Source organism: Sphaeroforma arctica (assembly GCF_001186125.1).
Source record: "Sphaeroforma arctica JP610 unplaced genomic scaffold supercont1.210, whole genome shotgun sequence".
Taxonomy (NCBI): domain Eukaryota; class Ichthyosporea; order Ichthyophonida; genus Sphaeroforma; species Sphaeroforma arctica.
This window is the reverse complement of record NW_014040348.1, coordinates 1-11,547: the sequence shown is the minus strand read 5'-3', so window position 1 is coordinate 11,547 and position 11,547 is coordinate 1. Positions and strand designations below refer to the sequence as shown.

Here is an 11,547-nt window from a genome sequence, read left to right as displayed (position 1 = left end):
ATATATATATATATATATATATAGTATATATATATATATATATATATATATATATATATATATATATATATATATATATATATATATATATATATATATATATATATATATATATATATATATATATATATATATATATATATATATATATATATATATATATATATATATATTCATATATATATATATATATTATATATATATATATATATATATATATATGTATTGTGCCTTTACACACATATGCTATATACTCTTACTCGTGTTGTTGCTTCTTTTTTGGTACGGACGTATGGTTTGATGGGTAAGTATTTGTGAATATCTCGATCTATACTCCGTTTTGAAATTTAGCTGGGACGAGTTCCTTCCTGTTCTGTTTTCATCTGGAAGCCTACACGCGCACGGTTTGATTCAAGTTATTATATCATGCTTTTCAAGGGCGCCGACTCTTCTTGAACAATACTGATCTATTTCACTTAATTCCATATGTGTGGCAATCAAAATGCAATAAGTACGATTTTACTCGTGTTGCGAATGTATTTTGTCATGAGCTGTTGGAATAGCAACTCTGGGTGTGTTTGACTCAATTGTGGGCTTGATTCTGCTGGCGATGGCCTGTGAGTGAATCAAAAGTAGTCTGTGAGTGTCGAACAGTTTGTACCACAGTTTCTGTGCGGTCTTCCTCTTCCCACAGTAGAGCTTGCAATCAAGGCAATGTTAGATTCATGTACGCCTCGATGTGGTGGTGCGATAAATGTATGTCTCGTATGAAGTCTTACATTTATTCCTCTTGACTCGTCGTACAGCTTCTTCGCAAGGAAAGAGAATCCAGAGCCAAGCGACGAAAAGAGAATGGCCTGGATGTAGACATCATTCGTGATGATGAGAAGGAAAGCCTGCCAGGTGTTGGCAGTTCTGGGTTGAATTTGGTTGATGATGCTACTGCGGCCCTTGATGCAGATGATAAAGATAGCGACGATGATGAGGGTATGTATATTGTGTCTATTGCGCAAGTTCGAATGCCGTTATCCAGAGATCTACGGAAGTTAACTCGTTTCACTAGGAGTCAGCATCCTTTGCATTGTTCAGTGCTTGACGGGCGGATGTACAGGCAGCATAGATTCGGTTCATGAGAGAGCCCCAGCTCATAGAAGTATAGTAGTTACTTATAATAGTTACTTCATGGCTCTGTGCAATTACATTCTGCTGTATACAGATGCATGCATATAAATTTACGCAGGGGTTTTTTTTTTGCGTATCCATATGTTTTGCTTCATTTATATTCAACCTACGTGCCTAATGTGCGGACTCATATTTTTTTGCTACATCTTACACTTGACTCAATCTCAGCCATTTCGTGCATGCTAAAGTTGGTATCGAGCATCGTCAGTACTCAATGGTAGTTGTACAGCTTTACACAGGGTATAAAATGTATACTTTATCATACGGTTGTGAGGTGGCTATGGTTTCACGAGTCCGAAATCAACCTGATTTTTGCTCCATCGAAGTGATGACCCGAAAAAAGGTTACTAGACAGTTATCACATTTGTTTTGCAACTGTTATGAGTCATATTTTTTATCTAAATCAATCATATTGTCGGCTCGCATTTTATGGTTCGCAGACGATTCGGATGATGACGACTCGGACGACGACGAAGCTGAACTGCTCAGAGAATTGGAAAACATCAAACGGGAACGTGCAGAGGAGCAGGCAGAAAAAGATGCAGAGGAAAGGGAAGAGCAGGATAGGATCCGAACGGAAAGTCTCATGCAGGGCAATCCGTTATTGCACGAGAACAGAGACTTTGCTGTTAAGAAAAGGTGCGTTGAAGTGGCATGCTCCGTGTGTCGCTGTCCTGTTTTTTTTTGTATGGTGCAGGGCGACGAGTTAGATGCAGTCGTTACCATTGCCATCTTCCAATTCGCAGTACTGTGACAAAGTACCTTTTCTTAAAAACTTTGATTTCACGTAGGTGGGATGATGATGTGATTTTCAAAAATTGCGCGCGAGGGCTGAACGATAAGAAGGAGCAGACATATATAAATGACACAATTCGATCAGAATTTCATCGTCGATTCATGAAGAAGTAAGTCATGCACAGGCCTTTCAACCTCTGTTCTGTTTTGTATGCATCTACTTTTTATATTACTGCTGCGAATATATGTGATCGGGATTTCTTATTCAGACAGCACACTTATCGATTTTTAAATTCATTTGCAGGTATGTGCAGTAAGGAATATGCACGAGGATCGAATACACCGGAGTGTGGAATCATGGCTAGGTACGTGTAGAGGTATTCGAGTACTCGACCTCAACGATATAGGCATCAATTGCGAGCAGCTCATACATCATTTCAAAAGAGTCTGTCAAATGTGAGGATTCGCAAATACCACAGACGCACGGAATGCCAATTGCAACATAGCCGTGCCCGTCTCGAGCTTGGCGTTGCGAATCCTTTAGCAAGTCTGAGGCTTCTTGATTAATTGCACCAACGAATGCCGCTGACTTCGACATGATTGCTTGCTAATCAGTAGCCAAGTAGCCGCCAAGTTACGGGGTCGCGAGGCAAGGCTTCACCCACGCCATTGATTATACTGATACAATCTCGTCACCAAAGAATACCATTCACTATGAACCGAGCTTAGGCACATAAAAACACAGCTCGGATTTGGACCAAAATTGATTTGTCGGGATGTTTATGACGGTATCGTACCTTTGAACCATACTGTTCTCACTGCTTGTTATTCTCCATCAACTTAGGTAGTTATTAGACACTGAGATATATGGATGGTAAGGTCGGTGTATGAGTTGTGTTCATGTTTAATGCTGGCTCTTCATGTGAGTGCTAATTTCACCCCCATGTCTGCGTCGACGCCACTATTCTAGTTGGTGTACAAAGATAAACTCTATTTACAAATTTCGGCACACGTCAATAGTGCAGGCGTTTACAGTAGTTTTGCTATACTATCATTTGCTCGCCATAAACCTTGCGCACGGTTGTCTGACAAATGTTGATGCCACGTTCTGGTCATTTCTAAGTTCTGGAACTTTTCCTGCCGCAGTAGTCTCGCTTTAAAAGCCTGTGTGGGTACCTGGCTCATCTCTCCACTAATAAATAGAAAATCAGCTGCTATTGATGTTCTCACAAGTACCACAATGCAAAAAGATGCAGCATTGTACCGAGTATATGTCTAGATAACTAGATATCCATGTTAAAGTGTAATGTACATTTTCATGGCCACTAAAATGCCAAAGGATGTTAATAGTAGGAATTGAAGTATGCTAAGAGTACACTTCTCGGTATTACTATCCTGTCTGGCTTTAGACAGCCTTAAGCAATCCTAACGATTGAGTTATCAGATATGCATGTGCTCGGCGGTGCTCGGATGCTCGCTAAACAAACACACAAGTGATGATATGTCGTGACCTTTTCTCTAATAGAGAGACACGGAACAGGAGAAAATCCTCCGTCCCCAGGCATAGCCTCTTCAAGAATAGAACACCCAGGGGATTGACGATTTCTTTATTTTTCCTGCCTCTACTCTCGCATCCAGAGGTTCATGGATACAGTACATCAACATTGCCTCCCAAAATAATAAACACTTCAATCATAGCCTCCCAAAATAATAAACACATCAATCATAGCCTCCCCCCTAAAAGATTCACATCAAAAAAATGCAACTAAACCCTGGAGCAGTACATAACCCTACTAGCAGATAAGTCCGAACATGATTTAAAAATAAAAATAAATGAACCCTACTAGCAGATAAGTCCGAACATGATATATAAATAAGAAATAATGACGAAAATGAATCGAGTATCGATTGTTCTCTCTCTCTCTAGTAGAGGAGGCTATGATTTTATAGAACTCGACTCAGTATGCACGCAGCGAATATGCTGACAACAAGGTGTGGTTTGTTGAAGACATGTGTGGTTGAGATTGCGGTGATCGGACGATGGCCGAAGCGTCAGATCCGAACGGTCGCATTCCCGGGGAGTTACTATGAGGTAAGTACCGATTGTGTAGACGTATGGTGTTAGTGAGGGACTTAGGGGTTGTCAATACTGAGGTCGCATGCTTACAGAGATACCTGATTGTCTACTAAAAAAGGCTCTATCATATATAGCAGCCATTTTCAATCAATCGACGGCGATGCCAATATGAATATCTATTGGATTTGTATAGTTGAACTCATGGTTAGATGTGGAATATGGTATTTGCATTTTCGATTCATGTTGTAGAAGCTCACTGTACGCTGATAATTATGTTCAGACTCTCGGTATCAGTGACAAGGCTACTGAGAAGGAGATCAAAGACCGGTATCTGGCCCTTTCAAGACAGCTACACCCTGACTTGCATATGTACCACAATTTCCAGGCAAGCGGAATCTGGGGTTGAGGGTGACTGAACGTGCTCAGGTTTGATTTCTTTAGTCTTGTGACAAGTGGTCTATTCGAGGAGAACAAATCAATGTATCATAACGTATAATGTATTTATAATTTATACAGGGATCGAGGACGACTTCACAATATGATTTGGTCCGTAGTGCTTACGAGGTGCTGGGTACTCCCCTTTCCCGCCGGTCCTATGATCAGGTTAGTAATAGCGAGTTTGGCTTGCGAATATAAGGTGAGGTGACTTGTAGATTATTTGTTGCTAGTACACGTTGTAGGTGTGATTGTGCGTGTTATGAAATGTAGGCAGCAGTAAGTTGATACTAAGTGGGGTTTTTATTAGTAGTACTTGGTGGTATCAGCCTCAATTTTTGAGTCCACTCTTCGCACCTAAGTACTGGAGAACGCGTGGGAATTGGAACCTTGTTACCACCGACTATTTGTCGTCAGCCCAAATAGTAATGTATTCTCTGGTATTCAAATAATACCGCTCATGCTGTTACTGCCAACATATCAATACCAAGTATGCGCGATATTTCAGAACCATTTTCCAACACAAACCTTATATGCTCTATTGACATTTTGGATCATATATCGATATTGACGGATGGATATTTTCATGCGGCTAGCCTACTAAGTTTTTTAATAATGTGCAAGACGAGGGTAATCACTGAGTTACTTTCCGTTTTGATCACGGGATATCAGAAGCTGCACGACATGCGCTATCGAGGGGCAACCACTAGAAGTGGGTTTCAGAGACCTCAAGGTATGGTGTGCGCGACATGCATACGGTTTCTCAATGGGCTACTCAACTATTTCAATATATACTTTGAAAGTACATCCATGTATATACCAAGCTATATTATCTCGGTCAACATATGAACGACATCGTAAAATTTTTCATTTGCTTTGCCAGCCTAGTGTTTGTAATTTTAATATCTCTTTCGGTGGTAAAGATGGGACGACAATGACTTCACGTAGAGAAACTCCAAGTCTCGAGCGGATTTTCATCGCAGAATACACAATTGAGATTCAGGCCTCGTACCTCAGCAAGAGACATTTGGAGCACGAACTATGCCCAGTATCCATATCTTAAATTATGCAGACGCAATGCTGGAGCGGTATACTTTCCAGATGCTCCTATATTATTTTTATCAGATATGTTATGCAATGGTACATATTAGCCGTTGCTCCTCACCTTTATTAGTATGTCTGAGATGGCGGTATTTTGGCTCTTTGTACAACTGCCCCTTAAAGTCATAGCAGTGTTTCTTCCAAACGGGTTTGTGCCGAAACGTAGTTCAGAACAAATTTGTGCATGGCCGGTATCGTCTTTCACCGGCTTTTCACTATTGTTTTTTCGATCAGCATAGAGGCGGCACACCCATCGGTAGATTTCAATAGGACTACATTCTCGAAATTAGCCTTTGCCCTGGTAGGGTGTTTAAGGTATGTATGCTCTCCGTAGTCGACACTTCATAGTTCATCTCAGCATATGCCGATGCCATGCTTTCCCTTTGTGTGCGTATGTCGTTTATATCGTTTGTCCGATGGCATGCTCTCCCTTTGTGTGTGTATGTCGTTTATATGGTTTGCCATAGAAACATTACCGTCCGATCACCCTAGTTGTCAAGACACGTGAAAGCGAGGTACAGTAACTCGAAGCATCTTACATACTCGTACGCCCAAAAAACCCGCACATACACGCATACATCTTCCATACATATCTACATATACACATGCCTAATATATAGACATACGATGAGATGAACATCAACGTCGTTTTTTCTTCCTTATCTGAATCCCATTCCTGTCTAGTATCATGGCACTGGGCGCCGCTTTGCAGAGCGCTTGGTTGCGAATAGATCCGATGGAGGCTAAATTACGAAGGCAGCGCGAAAGAATGAAGGAAGTATGTATTTGGGATGTGGTTTTGATGCGACGTATATACTTCTAATCTGCTGATATGTTTGGTTAAAATATAACATAAATTGTCGTTTTGAATTTGGTTTGTTGTAAAATGGGTGGAGATTTTCTGTTCGCAGTGTATTGTACATGCCTTAAACGCTCACAAAAGGCTAGTTTTGATGTGCAGAACTGATTTTTTTTGTGATTTGGTGTATGGTTTTTTGATCATCATCGCAGAATGAAGCCAGCTGGATTACCAGACTGAAGGAGTTGGAGCAAGACAAACAACGGTCGCTTCAGCACGAGAAAAGGAAATTAGAGTCGACTGCCTCTGCTTAGAATTGCGAGCTTCCCACCGAGAGTTAAAATTTAGATTCTAAACAGAATATAGGAATTAAATAATCAATATTTACTCCGAATTTACATTGACTAAATCGTCAATTAATCTGATCCACCGTGTTCGCAAGGATGCAGATTCACGAGGAGTTGCTGTCGCTCGGACGTGTAGTGTTCGTGAAGTCTTACAAATCAAATTGTTTCAGGTCCACAAGCACGGCCAAATTGACTGCATGACTGGATGTACAGCACGGCAGTTCCCGTCAGCCCTTCATCTCAGAATCGTCAGCAATGAGACATGAGTGTGGCAGATAAGCATCCTATGTCATGTACCCTATAAACAGTATTCAGATATCTCGCGCATATGCGAACTAATCTGACTGTGTTCAGCTCCATGAGGTTGTTTTACTCAAACTCTTGAACCTTGTCGCTATGAGAAGATAAGGTGACATAGTACCTGCCGTTGTGCCTTTACCAGTGTATGAAACAGACCTGCGGTGTGATTTACACCTTAATATCAGATCCAACCTTTAGTTCTTTCTCACAATAGATACGTCGAACCTAAGTTCTGGGACGATGCAATCCCACATTTGTGGTCCTTACAAGCGCCAAAATTCGAAGACAGGATTCGTCAACGCGACCGATTCGATTGAAAGCTACTGGAATCTATGCACACCTACTGGTTTATCATATCACAAACATTTTTTTAAAATTATTTTGCTAGTCGTACACGTGTAATTACAGTGATCTGAAATGATTTCAATCGAACGAATAGACTGATTTCGAACTCAATGGAGTCATATAGACCACGCGAGGCACTCTTCAACAAGAGTGCGAGATGATAATTTAGCTATGTATAGAACGGAAAAGAATAGATGGATTAGCTGCAACAGTGCATTTCGCTCCTTTCAATTTGATACTATTTCAAACAACTAAAACAGGTTAAAAATTCTCTACAACTAAGCAGAGCACGAGACATATCAGTCTATGAATATATGTATATAATAATGATGCAGGGAATCTTCACGTCGTTTCCAACATATATACATGATTGGTCGACTGCGGCTCCATTTGCATTTAAGTGATTCTAAAGAGAAGATAAAACACCCCACGCTAAGCCAGACTACAATGTGGCACCGACTACATTACCGGCCATTGCCACACTACTATGTCCATTTTAATGAATTTGCTGATCATTTGCGTACTACGCACAGACCACTTACGTAACCTTCAGGTATATGATAAGCGCTATCAGCGCCAGGATGCTTCCTATAATCAGGTACATGAGCACCTTGTTCTGCACAATCCGCCGTGCCATCGCATTGGCCACGCGCATACTCCGTTTCAGGTTGGAGTCTGTCTCATCCAGCGTTGTACGCGCGTGGTTGATCGTCTCCCTCTGTGAGTTCAGATTATCCATGATACCAATGCCCACCTGTTCGATCTCAAGCGCCTGCCGTTGCGCACTCTGCAGATTTCTGCTGGTCTGCTGTATCCGTTCCGTGTCTCGCAGCAGCAGCTGCCTTGAGTCACTGCCCGTCATATCCTCGTTATCGTACCCACCGGCATCCCCTACGAGTTCGTCCCGCAAGTGCTCGGTATACGCCACAGCAGCCTTGCGCAGCTCTTTCTTGATCACCTGAGCATCTTGTCTGTAAGTCTCCACACGTTGCAGTAGCTGTCCTCGCTGTGGCTGACTATACTCTCGCGCTTCTAGTTCCATCTGCTCAACGATATCTGAGAGTTCATCCAAATCAGCCTCCACGGTTTCAACAGCTCTGCGTTTCGCCGAACTGGAGGCGGGTTTAACCTGAAAAGTATATAAACAACCCAATTTACTACTGTAAGTACGATTATCAATGCTAAAAAGGTGTTTTGAGCAATGTAGAACGACCATGTCCTGAATGTGTACCCTATAGGAACTATGCTGATTCCAACTCCAACATGTGCTCACCGGTGGACACTCAACTCAGATACAACCAGGTATCCCCACAGAACACACCTCAATGATATATCCAACATTCAGTGAAATAGTAGCTGATAGTGTAAACCCATATTTTGTGGGGTCGAATCACGGGAAATCATACCAATAAAAGGACACGCGCGAAGGCAGGCAGAAACTTGGATATAAGCATTGCAAATTCGGGTTCACTAATAAATGCGCTACACGACGAACGTCCAAACAAAAGAAGAAGTGAGCTCCCAGACTGAATTGATTTAGGCACTACAGACTCACACCATGCATAATTCTGCCGCATGTATCGATTTGTATGCTATGTGATCTTTGTTGCGGGTGTACATACAAAATGGGAGTGTGGGCTCGTAAACAAAACGGCTTGGGCATTGACGCACAGGATCCATACTCTATAACAGAGAACAAGATGAGCAGAATCAATAACAAACAATAAAGGCGGACACGCAGTGAACTGCCAGTTTAGAGGAGGGACTATGCATCGTTCAAAAACGCACTTAAAATGAGAGATGCGTAACTGGCAGAAAGCTCATCAGCCTGAAACCAAAACCTGAAGGCATATCGAATATGTATGCCATTAAAACATCAACTCCTAAAGGATAATATAGAAGGCTATTATTAAGAGGTACAAAATTTACAAGTGGGCAGACTTGATAGAAGCAGCTAACCAAGTGCAAGACATTTCAGAAACATAGAAGCATACAACGCAGCATATGGTACATAAGCATCCAAAAGAGGAATGAAGACTACTTTCATAGAAAGACGATAAAAGAAGTGTACTCATGAATATCTGTAGAGCTTAAACGGAGCCAGAGTAAAGATTTCACAGAACGATACCCGCAATTATTCTACATAGGCTGCTTTAAAAACCACTTACAGAAGTCTCGATCATGTTGCGGATGTGCGACGAAAGCTCTGCGAACTCTTGTTCATTGGATTGCATCGCGTTCATCATGTTGGTGGCTGATCACAACAGCTTGTATGTGCTACCGATTCACAATGTGTGTAGCGTCTGCCGTACATAGCGTTGTAAAGACATTTATTAAATTTGAACTCTGTGATACGATTGTTACGAACGCCTAAAAGAGAGATGAGAATTGAGAGTACATGAATATATACATAATCAATTCTCAAGTACCGAACATCCAGTAAATTAGTCGGTGACTCACTGATAACCATAAATATTGCTCTTATTTGAAAAAGAAAAAGAAAAAATAGAAAACCTGGCTCGAGCCTGGAGTGGTCGGTGGTTCATACCTCATATCTAAATTTATATTTGCAACGACAACGTTCCAACATGCACATACTTTCCCATAGTTGTTATTGGTTCTGGACTGCGTCTCGGTTAGTGATATAGAGAAATATAGCTGCTAGAAGGGGCGCCACAAACAACAGCACTCGGGGGGAGGGTGACATTAACGTCTGAAAAAGTAAAAATATATATGTATGCAACGACAACGTTCCAACATGCACATACTTTCCCATAGTTGTTATTGGTTCTGGACTGCGTCTCGGTTAGTGATATAGATAAATATAGCTAGAAGGGGCGTCACAAACAACAGCACTCGGGGGGAGGGTGATATTAACGTCTGAAAAAGTAAAAAATATATCACGAAATCGAATCCTTGAGGCAAATGTCTAAATCGAAGGCAAGGGTTAATATCAAATACTTTATAACAGATGCGAACCAAAAAAATAGAATAAACAGAACTGGTCTTCGCGGTTGTGAGTCTGCAGAGTTTGAAGAGGACTATGGACTCTCTTCAATAGCAACACCAATTACCTAAAAAAAACCCCCCCTAGATCAATATCCACACGACTATTAAATATCGACAAAATCGGTAACCTTGCGGCTCATATATAGTACGTATGAAAGTTAAATACAAGGTGATCATATAGTGACAGTTCGCACTAAAAAATGCTATATATAATACATATCTAAAGGTATGAATACACAAAACTACCAGGCTCCAGGCTCCAGACCTGAGCCCTCAGAGGATCAGACTCCAGCGTCCAGAGGCAACTTTTTATATTAAAATATCATCCGTAAATATATATAAATACTATATAGAAACATTGATCTAGATTTGTAACTAAATACCTGCACATATATTTATTCAGATAATTTTTTTCGATTGCAAAACGTTCGTGTAAAGTAAATATATATGAACATAAAGAGACTAAAGTCCACGTATGTGCAAGTGTGTATGGCGTCAAAAAACTGCACTCAACCACCCCTCTCTACTTTACTACTGTCCTCAAATCAACCCTTTAGGAGCTACAATTATCAGTATTTTACTAGTTTTTATTTCTCAATACTTTTCAGACATATTATTCTTTGAGCGTCATAGTAGTCAAAACATGGGCTAATTTGCCTGTTTTGCGTCTGGAGGTGATTTTGACTTTGCACATAATTAGGCGCTTGAATTGACCTTTCACAGACGAGCCCTGGGTATTTTGAGTTGCCTTGGGTATGTATGAGTCCAGGTTCTCCACAGATCCTTTATAATAATTGTCATGCATATAGTTCGTTGATCCCGCAGTTCGCGCCCAAATAGTCGTGTCTATGACGGATATCCTGCCACGGTTTGACTTTAACGCCCATGTTTCCCGTAATTCGTGGGCCACGTGGGCCGAGAATTCCTCAGATGGATCCGCTTTGGGGCTTCTCTTCTCATACTCGCATTTGCCACCGCGTATAGTCTCGTCAGTGATGTCACGCATTATTGAAGCGAGACTCTGGCTACTGATAGCGCCGAAATCCTCAATCACTATGTTGTCAGAAGTGAAATGTGGAGAGCGTTTGGATGCATTTTTAGCAATCGTGATTATAGCGGACACGACGGCACAATCAGTTTTATAAGACGATGTCTCGGTATTGGCGGATGTTCGGTGCATTTTATCAGAATATAGAACCAACTCTGTTTTAGATATA

The 11,547-nt window shown here is 41.1% G+C and overlaps 4 protein-coding genes across 5 annotated transcripts in view; 2 read left to right on the top strand and 2 right to left on the bottom strand.

Moving 5' to 3' along the window:
- The window catches only part of SARC_03921 (hypothetical protein), a 4,090-nt gene extending 961 nt beyond the window's left edge, over positions 1–3,129 (top strand). The window contains exons 2-5 of the mRNA XM_014302266.1: positions 807–987; positions 1,623–1,821; positions 1,974–2,087; positions 2,222–3,129. Of these exons, the coding sequence (XP_014157741.1) occupies positions 807–987; positions 1,623–1,821; positions 1,974–2,087; positions 2,222–2,234 (507 nt within the window). The 3' untranslated portion in view covers positions 2,235–3,129. The remainder of the gene's footprint in view (positions 1–806; positions 988–1,622; positions 1,822–1,973; positions 2,088–2,221) is intronic.
- Positions 3,130–3,824: 695 nt separating this feature from the next.
- On the top strand, positions 3,825–6,721 carry SARC_03920 (hypothetical protein). Its single transcript, XM_014302265.1, has 7 exons — positions 3,825–4,009; positions 4,275–4,379; positions 4,511–4,597; positions 5,102–5,162; positions 5,770–5,845; positions 6,215–6,308; positions 6,542–6,721. Exons 1-7 carry the CDS (start codon positions 3,881–3,883, stop codon positions 6,641–6,643), a joined length of 654 nt encoding a protein of 217 aa, XP_014157740.1. The 5' UTR covers positions 3,825–3,880; the 3' UTR covers positions 6,644–6,721.
- Positions 6,722–7,740: 1,019 nt separating this feature from the next.
- SARC_03919 lies at positions 7,741–9,692 on the bottom strand. 2 transcript variants are annotated; one of them, XM_014302263.1, is made up of 3 exons: positions 9,490–9,692; positions 8,944–9,004; positions 7,741–8,450 (listed from the first exon to the last, which is right to left on the bottom strand). In XM_014302263.1, exon 3 carries the CDS (start codon positions 8,361–8,363, stop codon positions 7,860–7,862), a length of 504 nt encoding a protein of 167 aa, XP_014157738.1. In that variant the 5' UTR covers positions 8,364–8,450; positions 8,944–9,004; positions 9,490–9,692; the 3' UTR covers positions 7,741–7,859. The 2 variants fall into 2 exon arrangements, with proteins under 2 accessions (XP_014157738.1, XP_014157739.1); XM_014302264.1 differs by lacking the exon at positions 8,944–9,004.
- A 1,251-nt stretch (positions 9,693–10,943) lies between these two features.
- On the bottom strand, positions 10,944–11,510 carry SARC_03918 (hypothetical protein; the record flags this gene model as incomplete). Its single annotated transcript, XM_014302262.1, has 1 exon — positions 10,944–11,510. One exon carries the CDS (start codon positions 11,508–11,510, stop codon positions 10,944–10,946), a length of 567 nt encoding a protein of 188 aa, XP_014157737.1.
- Positions 11,511–11,547: the final 37 nt, after the last annotated feature.